This window comes from Chrysemys picta, chromosome 1 (assembly GCF_011386835.1).
Source record: "Chrysemys picta bellii isolate R12L10 chromosome 1, ASM1138683v2, whole genome shotgun sequence".
Taxonomy (NCBI): Eukaryota; Metazoa; Chordata; order Testudines; family Emydidae; genus Chrysemys; species Chrysemys picta.
Window position 1 is genome coordinate 28,994,746 of NC_088791.1, and position 24,838 is coordinate 29,019,583.

Genomic DNA, 24,838 nt, shown 5'->3' on the forward strand with positions numbered 1-24,838 from the left:
GTGGACGGCTCAGGAACAGGGATGGGGGTGAAAGCTTGCTTAGCCTTTGCTAGTTCCAGTTCATGCTTCCTTTCTTTTTCTCTCTCCTCCATCTCTTTTTCTTTCAGCTCCATAGTTCTCTTGTGAGCCTCCTCTTTGGCTTTTTTCAGCTCCATCTCTCTTTTATGGGCCTCCTTTTTGGCTTTTTCTTCTCTTTCTTTTAGCTCCATCTCTCTCTTGTGGGCCCCCTCTTTGGCTTTTTCTTCTCTGTCTCTCAGCTCTATCTCTTTTTCTTTCAGCTCCATAGCTCTCTTGTGGGCCTCCTCTTTGGCTTTTTCTTCTTTTGTAGTCATTTTCCTGTTTTCTTGTGCTGGGTCACCCCCTCTGCAGTTGACTGAAACTGGGAAGCTCTCAGCTCTGGCTGCTGGATTGATGTCTGGTCCCTCTCAGTCCCGAGAATGAACACACTCCCAAACAAAGAACACAAACAACAGCCTTCCCCCCCCCAAGATTTGAAAGTATCTTGTCCCCTTATTGGTCCTTTAGGTCAGATGCCAGCCAGGTTACCTGAGCTTCTTAACCCTTTACAGGGAAAAGGATTTTGGAGTCTCTGGCCAGGAGGGGTTTTATAGTACTGTACACAGGACAGCTATTACCCTTCCCTTTATAGTTATGACAGACCTGGTCTACACTATAAAGTTACGTCAATACAAGGGAACTCACATCAACCTATTTGCGCACTCAAATTTGTTTCTGGCAATGCAGTAAAACCACCTCCCCAAATGGCATTGGGCCATGATCTACCTACTGAGGTCAACGCAGTCTGAGTGTAGATACTGAATGACCTGTGGGACCCTAACAGTCAGCCAGCAGCTGTCCCACAATGCCTCATTCACTGGAACAGTGACTGGTCTAGTCACAATTGTAAATTCCACTGCCTGGGATCACAGAGACCAGAAGGCATTCTGCCCCTCCTTCGCCCTGTTTAACCCCCCATGCCTGTTTTTGAAATGCCTTTTCCTGATTGCCCACCTTGGCAAGAACACCTAGCAACTCTCCCTTGTGTGCATCTGATCATACCAGCTCCATGCACTAGATGTGCTTCTGCTTGCAGTAGACGGGAAGTATTATATCTCCTGGGTCTGGGGGGAAAAGAGTTATGATCCAGCCGTAGAAACATGGACATCTATGGGCAGATTGCATAGGGAATGTAGTCAAAGGGGTATGCCAGGGATCCACAGCAGTGCCACATGAAAGGGAAGTAACTTTGTCAGGCATACCATAAAGCCAGGGAGGCCAGCAATAGTGTGCTGCCCTGCAGACCTGCTGCTTTTACAATGAGCTGCATGCCATAGAAGTAGGGGCCCCACCAGCACCCCACAGACCACTGTGAATACCTTGGAGGAGCCCAAGACAGCGATCCCCGCCATGAATATGCAGGAGGAGGAAGAGGAGTAGGCAATGTGATGGGAAACTCCAGCCATGCTCCAGATCAGGACCTGTTTGAGATCCTGCTACAGTCTAGCCAATCCCTCTAGGCAAGCGTGGATGAGCCTGATGAAGGGAAGGACCTCAGGTAAATGTGTGCATGCAATTTTCCTTACAACGTTCAACTTTGACAATGACACCCATCCCATCCCCAAATTAACAAGAGAAAGGAATCAACTTTTCATTGTTTTATTGATAGGAGAAGAAATACAATGAACAAGGGTAGTGCTGGGATCTGCTTTTTGTTCCCCTATTGGGTTAGGTGGAGGTGGCCATGCAGAGCACTTTTTTATGTGAATAGGGGACGTCCTTTAAATCCTCCTGAGATCTCGATGAAACTTTCATGGAGATACTCTACAAGCCTCTCTCAAATGTTTCTGGGGAAGGCTGCCTTATTTCTTCCCCCAGGGTAGGACACTTTCCCATGCCACTCTGCAACGAGTTCAGCTGGCACCAGTGCAGTAAACATGGCATATGAGCCTGGGCAGCTTTGTGACGCCAGTAGCAGCTGTGTTCTCTGCCTTTGTGACCCTCAGGAGTGATAGAGCAGCTAAAATCTCCACTGCCGGTGGAAAGCAGCGCCACTATTAAGTGCCATTGTCCTATTATTGGTTTCTATGGAAGATGGACTGAAAAGCCTTCTCCTCCATGGGTTGTACTCATTGTGCCTGGGACTGGACAGGGGTCTTGTGCAGAGGGGCTCCAAAGCTGAAGTGTCAATAAGCATTTCTTAGTAAAAGTGCTTATAGGAATAAGGAGGAGGAAGTTTTGAAACGTAACTTTCCCTTTCTGTTGTGACTGTAAATCCAATGGCACATCTGTCTGTTCTTATCAACAGCTTCTGGTGTGATAGCCTTGAGGGATGCCACTTCCATACTTGCAGAATGTCTGACCCTGATGAGGGGGAAAAGTAGGGAACTAGGGAGGATATGTTCAGCAAGTCATTGCTGCATTAGACCATGAACAAAGAGCTCAAGGAGACCAACAGCATGGAAAAGGAAAAAGAGGACAGGGACTAAGTCCCAGCAGTACAAGGAGCAGGAAGTGCACCAGGACATAATGGGTTTTCTCAGGCAGCAAACCCAAATGCTGCAGACTATCTGGTTGACCTACAGGTCCAAAAATCCCAGACTCTTCTCCCTTTGCAATCCTTGGAGTCCTCCATGGTCATTGCTCCCTGCACCTCCTAATGTACAAGGTGGCATCACAGAGCACATCACTACTTCTACCACTCCACAATGGGGTACAGCAAGGAGAACCTAGCTTTACATATCCTGAGCTGTGGAACAACTAGTGTATGTGTAGCCATAACAGACTACATTTGTTTACTCAAATGGACATAAAATGTTTACTTTCTAATTTTAATTTTTCATCCTATTACATTAAGGGTTTGTCTACACTTACATTTTATAGCGCTTAACTTGCTGGCTCGGGGGGGGGATGATTCACCCCCCTGAGTGCAGCAAGTCTAAGTGCTTTAAAGGGCTAGTGTAGACAGGCTCAGCCACGCTCCCAGCGCTCGGAGCTAATCCCCTCATGGAGGTGGATTACCAGGAGCGCAGGGAGAGCTCTCTCCCAACGCTCACACGCGACCACTGTATCATTTTCCACTCAATGTTACATTTTTGAAGAATCGAATCATTTTATCAGTTTGCAACAACTGTTTGCAACCACTACATATAAAAGTACACCCTATAATTAATAGCTTCAGGAACCCCCCCAGCCATCTTAATAAATGTACAGCAATCACTACACCATCCTTAGCAGCGCCCCAACCTCCAGGCTCAGTGAAGACTCCATCACAGAACTCTACTGTGGCTGACTGTTAAAAATGTTCTTTCAAAGCCTCCCTCCAGTGCATACACTTTTGTGGGGCTCTTCTAATAGTCTTTGGTGTCTGGCTATTCAAAGTCAACAGATAGCTTCTCACCCTCTACCTTCCATCCCAGCAGCAGCTTTTGCCTTACAGATATTATGCAGGATACAGTAGGCACTTCTGCCCGTGAGGATATTTTTCTTACCACGATCCACTCCAGCAAGTAAACACTGCCAGAGTCCCTTCAATCTGCTGAAAGCACATTCAACGAGCTGCTGAGCTCATAGCTGGATCTCATTGGTGCTATCATGGTGGTCTGTGTATGGCTTCAGGAGCCGGGGAAGGCTGTGTTCTCTAGAATCACTATTAGCATTTCAATATCACCAATAGTAGTCTATTGCTCAGGAAATGTTCCTGACTTCAGCTTTCATAACAGTCCTGTGTTCTTAGAGATGTGAGTGTCATGCACCTTCTCTGACCTGCCCATTGTGATACTGAGGAAGCATCCCCGGTGATCCACCAAAGCTTGCATAACCATGGAAAAGTAGCCCTTTCTATTACTGTACTCTGTGGCAAGGTGAACTCATGCCAAAATAGGGCTATGCATGGACTCGCCACAGTTTGGGAACCTTAGGTCTGGTCCACACTAACCCCCCACTTCGGACTAAGGTAAGCAAATTCAGCTACGTTAATAACGTAGCTAAATTCGAAGTACCTTAGTCCGAACTTACCGCGGGTCCAGACGCGGCAGGCAGGCTCCCCCATCGATGCCGCGTACTCCTCTCGCTGAGTACTGGAGTACTGGCGTCGACGGCAAGCACTTCTGGGATCGATCCCAGAAGATCGATCGCTTACATCCGGACCAGGAAGTAAATATAGACGTACCCTTAGTGTGGCAAATCCATCTGCTAGATATTGCATATTGCTGAGAGTCACAGTCCTGCATAGCAGGAGACAATTAATGGCCCTACACTTTCATGATAATGGCCCCTATTGTGTTTTTTCCAACCCCAAAATGATTTCCTACTGACTGGTAGCAATCCTGTTTCAAGCTTCAAGAGTGTGATGGTCACTTGCTCCTCCACTTTCAATGCAGCTCTCTGGTGTCCCAATACTCGAGCACTCGGATAAGCTGGGCACACAGATCCAGGACTGTGGCCTTTCACAGCCGCAGCTCATTTTCCCAAACCTGCATTATGATACGATCTCACCAGGCAGTGCTCATTTCTCAAGCCCAAAGGTGTTACTCCACTGTGCGTGGGTGATCTGTGAATGCCACCAATAAACTTCAATTGTTCTTCACTATATCTCTCAGCAAGCTGTCCTTAAAGAAATCCTTATGTTCCCTGTTGTTTCAGTACTTCCCGATGGTCTGCAAATACAGGCAGATCGAGTGTTCTGGATTTGCACCATTCACAAGAGTAGTGTAGAGGTCTGCTGGCTTCATGCTTCTCTCAGAACTGGCAGAAACCAAAAAGTGCTGCACTGGTTTGTGGAATTTTTAACAAACAGCATGAAAATTTGGGATACAAATGGCATTATGAGATGGAAAAAGGAGTCAAGCTCTCAGCATGAAACTATCGTCCAGAGATCCCTGGGCAAGTCATTACTATCCACAAAACATTGCAACAATTTCCCAAAATGCACTATGCTGGATGGTGGCACATGGCATGCTGGGATATCTACCCATGGTGCACCACAATTTAAATTGAAACTATTAAAACAAGCACCCCAGTGAGTACTTGCAGCACCCCCACACAAGCAGCCAGTGTGCATGGGCAATATACAAACTTCAGTGGCTGCATACTGACCTAACTTGCATGGACCAAAGCCCGGAGCACAGCCATGGCTTTACTGTAAGAGGGAAGGTGGAAAGGCCACCTGCCCCAGTAGCTGCACAACCCCTCCCTTTCCTTGGTGCTTTGAGTGGAAGGTCAGACCTCCCCCCAAAGAGGAGGGCTCCCCCGTGGCTGTAAGCCCCCCTGCATCATTGTGTGCCACGCCCAGCTGCACGGGAGAGCAAAGGCTGAGGGCGGCCCTATCTCCCAGTCTCCTTCGGGATTAGGTACCTCTCCAGCCTGGGCAAACCCTGACCTCCCGCCGCTCCGACCATCCCCGGCTGAGCCCCCTGCCCTGCCAGCGGCGAGGCAGACCCCGAGCCGCACTGTCCCCGGAGCCCGATCCCGGGGGAATCCCGCCCCCCGCCCCGGAGCGCAGCGCTCCGCAGTCCCTGGCGGGAGGTTGTCATGGTTTCCCGGGTCACATGCGTGCGAGGCCCCCCCCGGCGCTGGGGGAGGAGGCGGGGGCGGGGATGCTACAGTCACCGCCGGGGCTGCCGCCGCCGCCGCGCCTGCCGGGCGAACCGAGAGCTGCCACTGCCGCCTCCCGGGCTCCCAGCGAGCCGCTCCCGGCACCCTCGGCGGCCAGGGCGGGCTCGGACCCCTGCGGCTCCCACCTGCTCCGGCCTGCACCCGCTGCAGTTCCCCGCGCGCTGCGGCCCCCGTTCCCGCCGCCTCGCCCCGGCCGGCCCCGGCATGAGCATCTCCATCCCGGCGGGGCTGACGGAGCTGCTGCAGGGCTTCACCGTGGAGGTGCTGCGGAGCCAGCCCGGGGACCTGCTGGAGTTCGCGCTCCAGTACTTCGGGCGCCTCAAGGCGGAGGCGGCGGAGAGCGGCGCCGGGGGCGGCTCCCCCGCGCCGGGCCATGAGAGGGGCAGCCTGGCGCCCCGCAGGCCCCCCACTAGGGGGGTCAGCTTCGCCGAGGAGCCCATGCAGACCGACTCGGAGAGCGGGGACGAGGAGGAGGAATTCGCCGGTAAGGGCGGGGTCCCTGGTAGCTCCGCGGTCGGGGGAGGCCCGGGCGCCCCCCCGAGATTAGGTGAGACGGGGAAGGGCTGAGTCCTCTCGATACCCGGGGGGGGGGGTCTGCATGGGGAAACGCAGCTGGGGGCGGTAGTGTTTGAGGAGTGACCGAGAGACCCCATCCGGCCTGGGGGTGCCAGTAGTTCTGGTTTCACAGGACAATGTATTGTTTAGCTTGCTTGACTTCTAGACTCATGTCCCCTTCTCCTGAAGAGGTGTTGGGGCGGGGGCATGAAGCCCAGCATCCTTGCGCGCTTCTCCCTCGCTTGTTGTGAGGATGAGTGATGGGCAGAGCAAGGGGAAGGGCTCAGGACACAACTGTTAGTGTGCTTTGAGCCTTGTGTGCTACGGGTAATGATGTGTGAGTGGAGAGCGAGCGAGAAGGTGCAGTAAGTGAATCCCAGCTCACAGGTGCAGCAGGGCTGCATTTGAAATGATAGTTTATGAACCTTGACATGATGTACTATACGTTTTTTCTTTTGTTTGTCAAAGCACATATAGTTGTTGTGGCAGATGCCCTATCTGTCCCTTCCCGCTTCAGCCTCATTGTATCCCTGGCACTTTCTGGGGCTGCAAATATTGAACATGGTCACAATTGTATTATTTATTGCTGTTGAGTAGTACCATGTTAAAGACTGCAAAAAATCCATTTTCTTAAAAGACTTGCTCAAAAAGGAAACTGAGCAGGCAAGTTGTAGGGAGTATGCTGGCCAGAAAGCTGGAGAATGAATGGGAAGAAGCATCCTGTCAAGTTACTGCTATTGGCAAATTCCACCCCTTCTGTATTTAAATAAAATGACAGACAACTAAAGGTTAGCTTCCTTTCTGTTTGTCAAACTGAACTTTAATAACATGGGTGTCTCCCAGCCACCAGATATGCTCCATGGTGTATGTAAATGTAGCACTGCACCAGATTTTATATTTATGTTGTTTATTGGGTATAGGCCTAAGAGATGACATGTAATTTAAAGAGGGACTAATGATCCCTTCTTTGTAGTAGGGGTATTGGAAGGCAAAAATCTGTATTTTATTGTTAATCAATCAAATAGTATATTGCTATTTCTGTTTTATGAATAGGAAGCAAGATATAGTCAGTCTTTTGGTGCTTTCAGTGCTTTAATGCTCAAGGACATGTTGCTGTACAAATGCACTTAAGTTAATTAAGCATTTTACTTAGATGTGCTCCTGGGTGTTCCATAAGGTAGACAACCAGAGGTTAAAATCTTATTTCCTTTTAATAGTTATGTTCAAACTACCTGCACAGTAGGAAGGCCCACAGAGTAAGCATAGCTGTGAGGACAGCAAAGAATGGTTGCAGTACTTCATTTCACTACAGGCTAATACCGATCCGCCCACAGTTAAAAATTCCCTTTGTGTAGCTGACAGGGTTTATTAGGAGACAGAGCATCTATCAAGGGGCAAACTGCAGCTGTCTCTGAAAAGGTGCAGAGCACTCAGACTACATACTGTGAACTAGTTAACTAAAGGGTAGATTGGTAGTGGTGATTTGAGGAGGGGTGGGAGGACAGGGAAACAACATAAACATATCTTTGATATCATTGACAGTTTAGTGAGAACAGTTTGAAAATGAAAAACTTCATTAGCTCATTGAAATATTGGTTCTTCCAGGTCAAGTTCAAGTTGTATTTGCATAACCATATCCAAAAGCTTGCTGTTTGCCAGCTGAGCTGTGCTAGCTTTGTAAATAAATGAAATGTTTTTATATGCATTTTATCATTGAAAGTCAGATATTTGAGGAGGTGGAAAAAATAAATTAGCTATTTAAGGAGGTGGAAAAAATAAATTAGCTTAAATAATATTTACATCTAAATTGGAAAGTTATATTGCACATTAAGATATTCAACATCCTTGTAATCTTTGCCCCTACATAAATAGGGTTTGTAATTTATAAGAATTTGTAGCGATTAATTGGGTACTGTAGATTTATGTAATAGTTTTGAACTCTGCTGAAACCATTACGTCATCTATGAGGTGAGCAAAAATCCTAAAACCGTTGCTGAGACAGAATGATGATGGAGAAAAATTAAAATATCTTCATTTCTTCATATTGAACATGACTGTCAAACCTGGCTCTTACTATGTTAAAAAGTCTGTTAGTTTAATCCATGGTAAGTAGACTGCTTGTATGTTATATTTATGGTAGTAAATACAGCATTGTAGCTTGAATTTATTATGTGTTATACATGTAAATGTTTATAGGATATTTTAAGAAACTTTCTAAGAATTGTAGTGAATATCCATAATCAACAATAAAAACATTTTATTTATGTTCAATGTTTTGTGGTCTTAGAGGAAGAATGTCATTGTAAATAGTTTTGCTTAAAAAAGAGACTAACCAGGAATTATTTAACTAACTAATTATGAAAATATTTTGGGAACCACTAGGCAGGGATTAATTAATCAGTTCTAATAAATGGTTAGTGGCTGCTTATGTGTAACTTTTTTTGTAAAAGTTTTACTTTTAGCATAGATGTCTGTACCTTCAAAATAGCACACATATATCTACACATTCTCATATTGATAACTGGATGCATAGAGGGATTTGTAGTTTAATAACTGTTTTATGGTTTTAAACATAAACTTAAAATCAATTATTTTTTAATACTTTACACTTCTGTAAGTAGCACCTTTGATTATTAACACTGGAAATGATTAGGAAATGGTTTGTTTGTTTGTTTGTTTGTTTCCTTTGCCTTTTGCATCACTATTTGTATAGTTAGCCTGTTTCCCCTATTTGTGTGGGGCTTTTATACAGGAAGGAGGGGAGAAACATATTTAAACAACTGAGAACATTTGATGGCAAAACGACAAAAATTGCATGGGGCTCAGGAGTAGGTGTAACACCTGAAAGTTCTGCTTTAAAAAAAAAAATCAAGTAAATGTTAAGTTGACAATGTTCCTTTTTTTCATTTGGGAATTCAAACTGAACATTGTTTCATTGTTGAGAACACGTAATTGCCATTGTCCCCCAATTCTTGTTTTGAATAAATGTTTCTATCTATCTAGGTACTTATGTGACTTTCATTCACTGTAGTATTTGAACACCTCATAGTCAATTAATTTTTCCCTTGCAGCACCTCTTGTGAGGTCGGAAAGCACTGTCCCATGTTATAAATGGTGAACTGAGCAATAGGATAGATTTGCCCACTGTCAGACACAAGTCTCTGGCTGATCCAGGAACTGAATCCAGGTCTCCTGAGTCTAAATCCATTACCCTGTCCATTAGATCAGCCTTTTTAGTTACCGAAATTAAATGAAATTTAAGGTCCTTACCTTACAAGCTGTGGATCAGCTTGTGCCATAGGTACCTTTATTTTGAATGGATATCTGAGGTATATGTGATTTCTTTAAAAAATAAATAATAAAAACATTAAACTGCATTCTCGTAACTTTAGTATACTTGAAGAATTGCTTGCTGAGCACACTGGCTGCTTTGCAAATTATTTTTAGATTTTATAGTAAGTATCTATATAAATATAATTCCCATCAATGCATTTGAGTAAGTCCCAGTAACATTAGAAAGAATTATGTCCACATTTAAGGGAGAATTGAGCCTTTATTTTAATACGTTGCACAGATTATTTAGAGACTGAAATTCATAATAAATCATGTGTTATGATGTGCCTGTTGAAAAGTTAAAATTCTTCAGTAAATGTTGTTGGCTTTTACAAATTGTTACCATTTTTATTCTCTTTGAATTGTTCTGAAGTGCCAATGCCATTATGAACCTTATTTTGGTGGAAAATGACTTGCATCATTTATAGCAGCTGTTGTTAAATATTTACTTACAGCTATAGCGAAAGTTCATATTCAACCCAACCTTAATGTGATTTTCTACAGATATTTCTAGAGCCACTGTTGTTGCTTTCTTAGTAACACAATTAACATGAATTATATATACCACTCAATATTATGTAGCCCTTTGGATAATTTACTGAGGTATTTTAACAGGAAAAATGCTTTGGTTTGGATATTTTTCTTTCAAGGCTGACTTTGCATCTGCATATCTCTTATTTGCATATGTTGCTATGAACACTGTTCCTGAAAATGTGAACAATAAAATACATTTATACATTTTAGCTATGTCCACCCTCTACGTCCAAACAATAACAAAATAAAACACTGTGCAAGTTAAAACATTTCTACTGTATCTTACAATGTCATATGAAAGACACTCTTTTCTGTTCTGGTCACTTTATCCATTCTAAATTATTTTTAAAAATGCATTGTGTTCATAGAGATGCGATAGCACTGTGTTATCTGTGGAATTCTGAGTTTCAGACAAAACTTGGTATAAATCTTGAACATGTCCAAATATTAATATTGCCAAGTCATCTTGTACGACACAGTGTGATAAATTAGTTCTAAATCAGTAAAATTAAAATCTGTTTCAGGTTTTTTGTTTTAACTATTTCTGAACATTTACACACGTGAAAAGTCTGAGAACTATAATAATAAATGCATTTTATTAGTTTTCAGGTCAGTGTTGAAAATGGGATGCCTGAAAATCAAATGTGTTATTTTGTTTCCTTCACGATACTACTGTTTGTAAAACTGACATCATAACGCACTTAATTATGTCACCTTTTTGTTTAGCTTCTAGAAGTGGTTAAGGAGGTATTTTCATGTTATTAAAACTTCAAAACAGAGCAATTTGGTTGCAAAAATTACTTCAGGTCTGATATGCAGATATAACCTAGTTGTTATATTAGTAGGCATGAGTCAGTATAATCAAGTGGGTAGTGTAAACAAAACAACAATCTTTATATAGATAATCATAATGATATTTAATTATCAAATTGAGGACCATGTAGAAAGACTTCTGAATTTTGTTAGAGTAATCCATAAAACTAGGAAAATGCTAATACATACAAATGGTGAAATATGTATTTCTATATATAGTTTAATTGAATTTAGTGCTTGTTAAAGCTCATTTCCTGAAGGCCATTGAACAAACATCAGAAACTAATGTCTTTCAGTCATTGTCAACTAACTAAATTTGAACTGCAAAAAGAACAGGAGTACTTGTGGCACCTTAGAGACTAACAAATTTAATTTTAATTTAAATTTGTTAGTCTCTAAGGTGCCACAAGTACTCCTGTTCTTTTTGCGGATACAGACTAACACGGCTGCTACTCTAAATTTGAACTGGTGACCTAGAGGTGAAAAGCTCACTAGACTATTACCAATTTACTGAGCCACTTAGTCTGTTGAAATGGATTCTTTTTAAATAAACAGTTTCAGTTCCCAAAATAGTTACAGAATACTGGTGTAAACTTATATTTTTAACTTAAATAAGTATGGTAATATCTACATGCTCCCTTCAGGGTAGGACTCCACTGGGCTAAGCCCTGCCTCTACAAACCTTAAGGCACCTGCCTGGATGTTGTCATGGGAACAGGTACTGACTTTTATTTTTCCAGGTCGGTGCTCAACTCTTGCTCCACCCTGTGGCCGTGCCCCCACTCCACCCCTTCTCCCGAGGCTCCGCTGTTGCTCTGTCTCTTCCCGTCCCTGCTCCGCCCCCTCCCCCAAGGCCCTTGTCTGCCTGCCCCTCGCTGCTCTCCGCCCTCTCCCGAGTGCCTCCTGCCAGCCGATGAACAGCTGATTGGTGGCCCTGCCAAACAGCTTTGGCTGGTGGGTGCTGAGCACCCCCTATTTTTTTTCCGTGGGTGCTTGAGCCTCCAAGCACCCATGGAGTTGGTGTCAATGGTCCTGGGGGATACTGAGAGAACAGGAAAGAAAAGATCCCTACTCTCAATTCTAGTGCCTGGACATGCCATGGCTTGGAGCAGCTGGGAACTGCAATTGCACAGGACATCCTGCTCATTCCTAGGCTGGATCATGCTCAACATTGGCGGAATCTTTGGGGAACTAAACTCTCTAGCAAGTCTCTGAGCAGGTGTGAATTGTGATTCCCTCTCCCCCCAAAGGCTTATAACTTGGTCAAATTTGGGTAGATTTTTACAGGGATAGCAAAAGGCACATCCCTGACACAACGGCTATCACCTTGCCAAATTTCAAGTCCCTGTTGCAGAGCATGAGGGTGGTGGAGCTTTTCAAATAAATGGTTATCCGATTTTTTTTAACATGGTCAAAACATATTATTCCGTAGCCTGGTTCTTAGGAAAAACTGAATTGTCTTTGCTGAAATTTTCCAGAAGAAATTCAGCCTAAGGCAGATACCTAGCGTGGAAAATTTTAGCCCCAAAGGTTAAAGGTTAGCAAAGTTATAAGTAACTGAAAACAGGGTCTTACAATGGGAAGTATCAGGTAACCTTACTAATAGGCAGTGCTATCAGGGCAATCTGCTGTGTGTGTGTGTGTGTATATATATATATATATATATATAATGTTTGTCTATGTATGTATATGTTGGACTGCATTGCAGACAACTTTTTATTTCAGAAGGTTAAAAAAGCTACTGGGGGGGAAGCTGTTCTAGACTTGATTTTAACAAATAGGGAGGAACTAATTGAGAATTTGAAAGTAGAAGGCAGCTTGGAAGAAAGTGATCATGAAATCATAGAGTTTGCAATTCTAAGGAAGGGTAGAAGGGAGTACAGCAAAATAGAGCCAATGGATTTCAGGAAGGCGGATTTTGGTAAGCTCAGAGAGCTGATAGGTAAGGTCCCATGGAAATCAAGACTGAGGGGAAAAACAACTGAGGAGAGTTGGCAGTTTTTCAAAGGGACACTATTAAGGGCCCAAAAGCAAGCTATTCCGCTGGTTAGGAAAGATAGAAAATGTGGCAAAAGACCACCTTGGCTTAACCACGAGATCTTGCATGATCTAAAAAATAAAAAGGAGTCATATAAAAAATGGAAACTAGGACAGATTACAAAGGATGAATATAGGCAAACAACACAGGAATTCAGGGGCAAGATTAGAAAGGCAAAGGCACAAAATGAGCTCAAACTAGCTTCGGGAATAAAGGGAAACAAGAAGACTTTTTATCAATACATTAGAAGCAAGAGAAAGACCAAAGACAGGGTAGGCCCACTGCTCAGTGAAGAGGGAGAAACAGTAACAGGAAATTGGAAATGGCAGAGATGCTTAATGACTTCTTTATTTCGGTCTTCACCAAGAAGTCTGAAGGAATGCCTAACATAGTGAATGCTAATGGGAAAGGGGTAGGTTTAGCAGATAAAATAAAAAAAGAACAAGTTAAAAATCACTTAGAAAAGTTAGATGCCTGCAAGTCACCAGGGCCTGATGAAATGCATCCTAGAATACTCAAGGAGCTAATAGAGGAGGTATCTGAGCCTCTAGCTATTATCTTTGGAAAATCATGGGAGACGGGAGAGATTCCAGAAGACTGGAAAAGGGCAAATATAGTGCCCATCTATAAAAAGGGAAATAAAAACAACCCAGGAAACTACAGACCAGTTAGTTTAACTTCTGTGCCAGGGAAGATAATGGAGCAAGTAATTAAAGAAATCCTCTGCAAACACTTGGAAGGTGGTAAGGTGATAGGCAATAGCCAGCATGGATTTGTAAAGAACAAATCATGTCAAACCAATCTGATAGCTTTCTTTGATAGGATAACGAGTCTTGTGGATAAGGGAGAAGCTGTGAATGTGGTATACCTAGACTTTAGTAAGGCATTTGATACGGTCTCGCATATATTCTTATCGATAAACTAGGCAAATACAATAAGGTGGGTGCATAACTGCTGCATAACCATACTCAGAGAGTTATTAATCATAGAATCATAGAATATCAGAGTTGGAAGGGACCTCAAGAGGTCATCTAGTCCAACCCCCTGCTCAAAGCAGGACCAATTCCCAGCTAAATCATCCCAGCCAGGGCTTTGTCAAGCCGGGCCTTAAAAACCTCCAAGGAAGGAGACTCCACCACCTCCCTAGGTAACGCATTCCAGTGTTTCACCACCCTCCTAGTGAAATAGTTTTTCCTGATATCCAACCTGGACCTCCCCCACTGCAACTTGAGACCATTGCTCCTTGTTCTGTCATCTGCCACCACTGAGAACAGCCGAGCTCCATCCTCTTTGGAACCCCCCTTCAGGTAGTTGAAGGCTGCTATCAAATCCCCCCTCATTCTTCTCTTCTGGAGACTAAACAATCCCAGTTCCCTCAGCCTCTCCTCATAAGTCATGTGCTCCAGACCCCTAATCATTTTTGTTGCCCTCCGCTGGACTCTTTCCAATATTTCCACATCCTTCTTGTAGTGTGGGGCCCAAAACTGGACACAGTATTCCAGATGAGGCCTCACCAATGTCGAATAAAGGGGAACGATCACGTTCCTCGATCTGCTGGCAATGCCCCTACTTATACAGCCCAAGATGCCGTTAGCCTTCTTGGCAACAAGAGCACACTGTTGACTCATATCCAGCTTCTCGTCCACTGTGACCCCTAGGTCCTTTTCTGCAGAACTGCTACCTAGCCATTCGGTCCCTAGTCTTTAGCAGTGCATGGGATTCTTCGGTCTTAAGTGCAGGACTCTGCACTTGTCCTTGTTGAACCTCATCAGGTTTTTTTCGGCCCAATCCTCTAATTTGTCTAGGTCCCTCTGTATCCGATCCCTACCCTCTAGTGTATCTACCACGCCTCCTAGTTTAGTTTCATCTGCAAACTTGCTGAGAGTGCAGTCCACACCATCCTCCAGATCATTAATAAAGATATTAAACAAAACCGGCCCCAGGACCGACCCTTGGGGCACTCCGCTTGAAACTGCCTGCCAACTAGACATGGAGCCATTGATCACTACCCGTTGAGCCCGACGATCTAGCCAGCTTTCTATCCACCTTACAGTCCATTCATCCAGCCCATACTTCTTTAACTTGGCGGCAAGAATACTGTGGGAGACCGTATCAAAAGCTTTGCTAAAGTCAAGGAATAACACATCCACTGCTTTCCCCTCATCCACAGAGCCAGTTATCTCATCATAGAAGGCAATTAGGTTAGTCAGGCACGACTTCCCCTTCGTGAATCCATGCTGACTGTTCCTGATCACTTTCCTCTCCTCTAAATGTTTCATAATTGATTCCTTGAGGACCTGCTCCATGATTTTTCCAGGGACTGAGGTGAGGCTGACTGGCCTGTAGTTCCCCGGATCCTCCTTCTTCCTTTTTTTAAAGATGGGCACTACATTAGCCTTTTTCCAGTCATCTGGGACCTCCCCCGATCGCCATGAGTTTTCAAAAATAATGGCTAATGGCTCTGCAATCTCACCCGCCAACTCCTTTAGCACCCTCGGATGCAGCGCATCCGGCCCCATGGACTTGTGCACGTCCAGTTTTTCTAAATAGTCCCAAACCACTTCTTTCTCCACAGAGGGTTGGTCACCTTCTCCCCATGCTGTACTGCCCAGTGCAGCAATCTGGGAGCTGACCTTGTGCGTGAAGACAGAGGCAAAAAAATCATTGAGTACATTAGGTTTTTCCACATCCTCGGTCACTAGGTTGCCTCCCTCATTCAGTAAGGGGCCCACACTTTCCTTGATTTTCTTCTTGTTGCTAACATACCTGAAGAAACCCTTCTTGTTACTCTTAACATCTCTTGCTAACTGCAACTCCAAGTGTGATTTGGCCTTCCTGATTTCACTCCTGCACGCCTGAGCAATATTTTTATTCTCCTCCCCGGTCATTTGTCCAATCTTCCACTTCTTGTAAGCTTCTTTTTTGCGTTTAAGATCAGCAAGGATTTCACTGTTTAGCCAAGCTGGTCGCCTGCCATATTTACTATTCTTTCTACACATCGGGATGGTTTGTTCCTGCAACCTCAATAAGGATTCTTTAAAATACAGCCAGCTCTCCTGGACCCCTTTGCCCTTCATGTTATTCTCCCAGGGGATCCTGCCCATCTGTTCCCTGAGGGAGTCAAAGTCTGCTTTTCTGAAGTCCAGGGTCCGTATTCTGCTGCTCTCCTTTCTTCCTTGTGTCAGGATCCTGAACTCGACCATCTCATGGTCACTGCCTCCCAGGTTCCCATCCACTTTTGCTTCCCCTACTAGTTCTTCCCTGTTTGTGAGCAGCAGGTCAAGAAAAGCTTTGCCCCTAGTTGGTTCCTCCAGCACTTGCACCAGGAAATTGTCCCCTACACTTTCCAAAAATTTCCTGGATTGCCTGTACACCGCTGTATTGCTCTCCCAGCAGATATCAGGGTGATTAAAGTCTCCCATGAGAACCAGGGCCTGCGATCTAGCAACTTCTGCTAGTTGCCAGAAGAAAGCCTCGTCCACCTCATCCCCCTGGTCTGGTGGTCTATAGCAGACTCCAACCACGACATCACCCTTGTTGCTCACACTTCTCAACTTTATCCAGAGACTCTCAGGTTTTTCTGCAGTTTCATACCGGAGCTCTGAGCAGTCATACTCCTCTCTTACATACAACGCAACTCCCCCACCTTTTCTGCCCTGCCTGTCCTTCCTGAACAGTTTATATCCATCCATGACAGTACTCCAGTCATGTGAGTTATCCCACCAAGTCTCTGTTATTCCAATCACATCATAGTTCCCTGACTGTGCCAGGACTTCCAGTTCTCCCTGCTTGTTTCCCAGGCTTCTTGCATTTTTGTATAGGCACTTAAGATAACTCAACGATCGTCCCTCTTTCTCAGCATGAGACAGGAGTCCTCCCCTCTTGCGCAATCCTGCTTGTGCTTCCTCCCAGGATCCCATTTCCCCACTTACCTCAGGGCTTTGGTCTCCTTCCCCCGGTGAACCTAGTTTAAAGCCCTCCTCACTAGGTTAGCCAGCCTGCTGGCGAAGATGCTCTTCCCTCTCTTCGTTAGGTGGAGCCCATCTCTGCCTAGCACTCCTTCTTCTTGGAACACCATCCCATGGTCGAAGAATCCAAAGCCTTCTCTCCGACACCACCTGCGTAGCCATTCGTTGACTTCCACGATTCGACGGTCTCTACCCAGGCCTTTTCCTTGCACAGGGAGGATGGACGAGAACACCACTTGCGCCTCAAACTCCTTTATCCTTCTTCCCAGAGCCACGTAGTCTGCAGTGATCCGCTCAAGGTCATTCTTGGCAGTATCATTGGTGCCCACGTGGAGAAGCAGGAAGGGGTAGCGATCCGAGGGCTTGATGAGTCTCGGCAGTCTCTCCGTCACATCATGTATCCTAGCTCCTGGCAAGCAGCAGACCTCTCGGTTTTCCCGGTCGGGGCGGCAGATAGATGACTCAGTCCCCCTGAGGAGGGAGTCCCCGACCCCACCACCCTCCTCCTCCTCTTGGGAGTGGTGGTCGTGGAACCCCCATCCCTAGGACAGTGCATCTTTTGCCTTCCAATCGGTGGAGTCTCCTTCTGCTCCCTTCCCTCAGATGGGTCATCTAGTCCACTCTCCGCATTAGTACCTGTAGAGAGAACATGGAAACGATTGCTCACCTGTATCTCCATTGCTGGTGCATGGACGCTCCTCTTTCTCCTTCTGGAGGTCACGTGCTGCCAAACCTCCTCACAATCCTTCTGTCCCTGCTGCGCCTGCTCTGAATCTTCAGAACATTGTGGCCGTAGAAGCATCTCCTGACGTCTGTCCAGGAAATCTTCATTTTCCCTTATGCAACGCAGAGTCGACACTCGTTTCTCCAGCCCTCGAACCTTCTCTTCCAATATGGAGACCAGCTTGTACTTTGTACAGACAAAGTCGCTTCTGTCCTGTGGAAGAAAGACAAACATGGCACAGCCTGTGCAGGTGACAACAGCTGATCGCTCACCTTCCATATCACCGTCCTCTTAAGAGCTTCCTCAACTGTTGCAGGAACTACTCAGAGAAACCTGCAGATGAAAGCCTCAGTGAGCTCTCCCCAAGACAGCTCCCAGGCAAACTCCCGCTGTTAGCCTCTGCTGTTCGCCGCTCAGCTGGTTCGCTGCTGACTGCCCTTATATACCAGTCAGGCCCACTCAAGGCCCACCTGGAACAAAGCACTCCCAATTCACACTTTTCAAACAAACAAGCAAGCAATCAAGCACACGGTCAAACTGACCAACTGTCCCAGCAGCAGGCACTCAGATACTCACCAACACAGCCTCCCTAATGCAGCACTTAGCGTACCTCCTCTTGGACAGCTCCCAGGCAAACTCCCGCTGTTAGCCTCTGCTGTTCGCTGCTCAGCTGGTTCGCTGCTGACTGCCCTTATAATGGTTCCCAATCCTGTTGGAAAGGCATAACAAGTGGGGTTCCGCACGGGTCTGTTTTGGGACCGGCTCTGTTCAATATCTTCATTAACAACTTAGATATTGGCATAGAAAGTACGCTTATTAAGTTTGCAGGTGATACCAAACTGGGAGGGAGTGCAACTGCTTTGGAGGACAGGGTCATAATTCAAAATGATCTGGACAAATTGGAGAAATGGTCTGAGGTAAACAGGATGAAGTTTAACAAAGACAAATGCAAAGTGCTCCTCTTAGGAAGGAAAAATCAGTTTCACACATAGAGAATGGGAAGAGACTGTCTAGGAAGGAGTATGGCAGAAAGGGATCTAGGGGTTATAGTGGACCACAAGCTAAATATGAGTCAACTGTGTGATGCTGTTGCAAAAAAAGCAAACATGATTCTGGGATGTATTAACAGGTGTGTTGTGAGCAAGACACGAGAAGTCATTCTTCCGCTCTACTCTGCGCTGGTTAGGCCTCAGCTGGAGTATTGTGTCCAGTTCTGGGCACCGCATTTCAAGAAAGATGTGGAGAAATTGGAGAGGGTCCAGAGAAGAGCAACAAGAATGATTAAAGATCTTGAGAACATGACCTATGAAGGAAGGCTGAAAGAATTGGGTTTGTTTAGTTTGGAAAAGAGAAGACTGAGAGGGGACATGATAGCAGTTTTCAGTTATCTAAAAGGGTGTCATAAGGAGGAGGGAGAAAACTTGTTCACCTTAGCCTCTAAGGATAGAACAAGAAGCAGTGGACTTAAACTGCAGCAAGGGAGGTTTAGGTTGGACATTAGGAAGAAGTTCCTAACTGTCGGGGTGGTTAAACACTGGAATAAATTGCCTAGGGAGGTTGTGGAATCTCCATCTCTGGAGATATTTAAGAGTAGGTTAGGTAAATGTCTATCAGGGATGGTCTAGACAGTATTTGGTCCTGCCATGAGGGCAGGAGACTGGACTCGATGACTTCTCGAGGTCCCTTCCAGTCCTAGAATCTATGAATCTATGTGTGTGTATGTATATACTTACACTTATGGAATACATAGTCATGTAGTAGAAAGATATTGGTGGCATAAGCATGGGATGACTGCGCTATTCATGAGTGGCAATGAACAAACAAGTGCCAGTACTAACATTTATGTTACACCACACCACAAAGTGTCTTGTACATACCAAATATATTACAGAGAAAATATATGTCATCATTAGGAAAGTTTTAGCAAGTCTTTTTTTTGTTTGTTTTAAATTACTGACTCTTGTACCACCCTTCTAAAGAAACTCCGCACTCGCTGTGTTTACACTCCACTGTGCATTTATATGAATGAACAACACAATATCAGTTTTTATAACTAAACAGGATAACAATTTGTCCTTGAAAACTAGGCAAGTCCCTGTTTTCAGAACCTGTCCCTGTTGGTTTTGCAGAAAGCAGTGTGTTGTCCTAGTTTTTGTAAACCCCAATAGACTGGATGCCTGAAGAAGCTGTCAGCCAGCAGTGCTCAGCCTCAGAGGCAAACCTCAGGTCTGTCATATAAAAACATTGCCACGCTCTACTCTATGAAGCCTGTCAGTGAGCATCCTCCTTAAGCCAGCTCCCTGCACACAGTCAAATCCTTGTGAAGTCTGAGACTTTAGGCACTGCTGCAAGTAGTGAGCCTAAAAGCATACAGCTATACTGCACATACCTATTAACTCAGATAGGGGCTTGTGTCTATGCTGCTTCTCATTTCCCCATGATCCCAAATGAGCATTGTATTGTAACAGCATTGTATTGCTCTGTGGCTCTATCAATAATGTCTCATTAGTCAGACATCCAAAACATCTATTCATTCAATAATTCAAATGATGCTACATTGTGCAGGAAAGCATGAAATCTAAGATGAAATAGGATGTAGACTGAAATTACAAAGATGTCTGGAATCTGCAGGGATAAAATACAGAGCTCACTGCATAACACCTTCTTCTGCAAAGTGAATTGTACAGCAGCCATGATGATTTGGGGAATCTGTCTATGTACAACTTATGAATTCTGGTTGATGTTATGATATTGCTGTATTTTTTCAACGGCAGAGTATGTGGGAATCCACCATTTGCTGTCAGGGGCTATATTATGTATCTATCAGACCAGGTACAGTAGTTGGTCTTTAGACCTCAAGTGGTTATCTGTTGAGGTGGAAACATTTTGGGACAGTGGGTTGGCTTAAGCTGGGAGAAGCTAGGCCCTTCAACTTCCCTATGGGGAGTGGAGATAAAAAATTCCTAGCAGCAGAACAAAGAAACCTTCTGTTGGAAGTGGAACATGCAAACTTGAGGGACTCTCAGGGCAAGAGAGAGATTGCTTTGGGCATGAGAGAGGGGCATGCTTTCATAGCAGGGGGCCCTGTTTAACTGCAGGACTGGCCAAGGTGAAAGGAAGCAAGCTAAGTTGGAGCAGAGGGGGAGAGAGATGGCATGATTCTGAAGAGAAGTCATTTACAGGAGGGGAAACCTGGACTTTTTAGAGGACTCTTCCATAAGCCCAAATAATGCTCTATAGTAGTGAGGAAACTGAGGCAGGGACTTGCATATAGGTGTGTTTATTATTTTGTCTATACCTGTGTATTTCATGTGCTGCCAACTAAAAAGTAACTTGCTTTAGAATCCTGTGCAGTCTATTGGTGTGTTTGCTTTTGCCATCTTGTGTCTGAAGAGTTAAACTTGTGTCTGAAGAGTAAACCGAGAGTACCCACAAGGTGGAACACTGGGAAAAGTTGTGCATAAGCTACTGTGGAATTTGAGGAAGCCAGCACAAGTCACAGGGCCTAGGTAGTGGGACCACAGGGTCTCCGCTTTCAGGAGGGAGGTAGGGGGAGGCTGGTAGAAGGAGGATCTGAACTCCGAGAGTGCCCCAGGGGCTAGTGCTGTGACTCTGTTCAGACTCAGAAAGCTTAAAAAGCACATATGACCCAGTGAAGTAGGCTCCAAATGCAACAGCCTGGTGAGTGCCCAGCCAGGAGGAGCTCTGCCTGGGCTGTGTGTATGTGACAGCAGACTTGCATCCAATCTGGGGGAAATAAATGTAAGTCACCCCATTATCACTACACCACAGAGGAATCTAGAGATTCCAAATAGAAGGAGAAAATTATCAAGAATGGAAAAGCAGAGAAATTCTGAATCTCTTTACTTGTTTTACTGTATTTTGGAAAACAATAGGGCAAAAAGCCTATTGATTATTAGAGTGAAGTGTTCATAAACATGCATTAATAACATTAAGTACTTTTCACTTGGGTGTTTGCATCTTAGATTGCTGTGCTTAATGATATTAATATTTACAGTAAATGGTCGGGACTAGAGTTTGAGATGGAGAGCTTTTTGAGGTAAATGTTAGTGATGAGTCTAGAGTTCTTACACTTAATTTGGCTAGCAATGCTGGCTTAAAAAGGCAATAGCATGTAAGTTACTGTAATCATAAAGACTTCATTAATTGAATGGACTAGAAAATTATTGCATAAAATAGATTTTTTTTTTTTTTTGGTTTTCAGAAAATAGCATGCTCTCCTTAATGGTTTATTTTTCTGCTTACAATTGTCCAAAATTTTTTGCTGATGATTTATCCCTTCCTTTTGAGGTACAGCATTACTAACAGCATCAAACAGTGCTACGTCCCTACAACTCGAGATGTAGATAAATACCTTTTTATTAATATTTATAGACTCTCTGTAGTGTGACTTTTAATATGCACTAGACAGAAAGAAACCATATCACGTTCCCTGCTCAAGAAACCAAACATTCCTGACCAAGTCTCAGTATAGACTATAAATAAAAGGTGTACAGAATACTCACTGTCAGGGTGGATACAGGCTGGAACCCAATATAGTCATCCAAAATTGTGAGCTTGAGTACTCAGCCTGAGAGAAGGATAGGTGCTTGTATGGTTCTGTCTGACTTGGGCTTTTGATATATATTTTTTTTAAGGTGAAACATTCAGATCTGATATTTGTATTTTGAATTACCCTGGATTAATGCTATCTGTGTAAGTGCAGTAGTGTGAGCTTTCTCAGGAAGTCACTGGAATAGTACACATTCTGATTGCAGTGATCTTGCCCATGATATTTTACCCCGACTATCTTGACCCACCTTTGCCACTGCATGGATGCATAGAGTTCTACCCGCTGCTGGTGGCATGGCTTTTCATTAGCACCCCCTGGTCCACAGGGACCTCTATCATATTTATGCTGGCATAAGGCTTTGGTGAAACTGCCCACTAACTTTTAAGTTTTGTGAAACTGATTAAGTTTGACATAGTTGATATTCAGTAACCTGGCAGAAACATTGGTAAAGGAATTGTTACATAGGTGACAGTCATGCTTTTTAAAGTTTTACCAAGGCTAGAGAAACTTGAGTGAGTACAAATGCTTTCAGGACTAGTAAGCTTTTTTTAAGCACCAGTCTTGGATTAATGATCATTAAAAATATTTTTGATTCCTTGTAAACTAGAATTCAAAGGCACCAGAGCCAATGCTTTTTTCAAATTATACACCACCATGTCTAAAATTAAAGCAGGAAGACTTTAGCTCCTGTTGAACTTTTGCATGGAAAAATGTGGCTTTAGTCTGCTGTATTCTAGCCTAGTTTTTCTGTACCTGGAGTGGGGTATGTAGTTGATGTTGAAGTCAAGTAGTTTTTGTTGTAAACAAGAGATGCAACTGAAAACATATAAGTAGGAAGTTAAGAAAGTGAGTAACTTAATTTGTTTAGCTTTGGTTGGCTAATCACCAGTTTTCTCTGTCTGTGCCAGTGGGCTGGTGGGTTTTTCTAAAACAGAATTTGTATCAATAATATCTCACAATTTCTTATGAGCAAGATTGAGTCCAAATATTGCTGATTCTGGGAGGAATCGGAGTTATCCAAATGTAAAGTGCTAGCTGCTTCTTTCAGTCAGCAGAGAGGGCAGAATCCATAAGTAGGCACCCAGGGTGGATAAAAATCAATGATTTTAAAAAAAAGGATTTTTTTTTATTTAAAATCCGATCTTTTTATTTAAATCGGATTTTTGTGATAAAATGCTTTTTGAGGGAAAAAACCTATCTAAAGATAGTTTTAATTAAGATACACTATAGCTCAAAGATATCTCATCATGGAATAGGAATTATAAATTCTAATTCTATAGTATGAAATAATATATTCATGTAATGTTTAAGAAAAGTTTGGTAATGAGTTCCAATAGTTCATGGATTAGGGACCCAATGTAATGGGGTTCCAGGGGCTTCTGTATAGATTATTTAGGTTAATCTTTCTATCTACCCAATGGGACTCAGTGCTCAGTCTAGAAGATACCATCAGAGATGCTTAGTTCTGCAGTTCTCAAACTGTGGATTTGTGTCTCCAGAGATAACATGCTTGTTAACAGCAAAAATGTTTTTAAACAAACAAATAAATAAATAATATATAGAGGTGAGAAATAACAGACCTCAACCCTATTGTCCCTCTGCAAATTTGTGTGCACAGAGTCAATCCCTTACCTCTCTCTAAAAGTGCAAAGTTTCAAAAAGTTCAATGAATAGAAAATTGTTGGGGGTGGAATAGATTTGGACAAGCAGGAGAAGTCTGGAGAGAAATGTGAGAAGGGAGGGACAGGCAGTAGAAACAAAAGTGAAACTGTTTGAGCAGCATACCAGAAGTCTTGAGGTCTTTCTGAGTGTAGCCTTCATTGATTTGAGATTTACCATACCATTCTCTCACTAGAAGGGAAAACCTATAATGGCGCAGGCCGTAAAAGAGACCCAGTTTGGGAATAAGAACCATTCAAGAAATATATGTTTGCTGATGATGTTTTAAAGAAAGTCACACCAGTGAAGTGGTGGAAGTCACTTAAGCACTTTGCCCTGGTCTACACTACGAGTTTAGGTCGAATTTAGCAGCGTTAGATCGATTTAACCCTGCACCCGTCCACACGATAAAGCCATTTTTGTCGACTTAAAGGGCTCTAAAAATCGATTTCTGTACTCCTCCCCGACGAGGGGATTAGCGCTGAAATCGACCCTGCTGGGTCAAATTTGGGGTAGTGTGGATGCAATTCAACGGTATTGGCCTCCGGGAGCTATCCCAGAGTGCTCCATTGTGACCGCTCTGGAGAGCACTCTCAACTCAGATGCACTGGCCAGGTAGACAGGAAAAGCCCCGCAAACTTTTGAATTTCATTTCCTGTTTGGCCAGTGTAGCGAGCTGATCAGCACAGGTGACCATGGAGTTCCAAAATCGCAAGAGAGCTCCAGCATGGACCGAACGGGAGGTACTGCATCTGATCGCTGTATGGGGAGACAAATCTGTGCTAACCAAACTCCGTTCCTAAAGATGAAATGCCGGAATATTTGAAAAAATATCCAAGAGCTTGAAGGACAGAGGTTATAATAGGGACCCGCAGCAGTGCCGCATGAAGCCTACCAAAGAACCAGAGAGGCAAACGGCCGCTCCGGGTCAGAGCCCCGGACATGCCACTTCTATGATGAGCTGCATGCCATTCTAGGGGGTGCCCCTACAACTACCCCACCTCTGTGCTTCCCTCCTCCCCACCCCC

At 44.2% G+C, this 24,838-nt stretch overlaps 1 protein-coding gene across 3 annotated transcripts in view; it reads left to right on the forward strand.

Annotated features, from left to right (window-relative positions):
• The first annotated feature begins 5,421 nt into the window (after positions 1-5,421).
• Positions 5,422-24,838, forward strand: part of PRKAR2B (protein kinase cAMP-dependent type II regulatory subunit beta) — a 169,915-nt gene continuing 150,498 nt past the window's right edge. Inside the window, exon 1 of one of the 3 annotated variants that reach the window (XM_065554177.1) lies at positions 5,422-6,160. In XM_065554177.1, the coding sequence (XP_065410249.1) occupies positions 5,530-6,160 (631 nt within the window). In that variant the 5' untranslated portion in view covers positions 5,422-5,529. The remainder of the gene's footprint in view (positions 6,161-24,838) is intronic. The other 2 variants (XM_024110212.3, XM_005292360.4) reach the window with 2 other exon arrangements.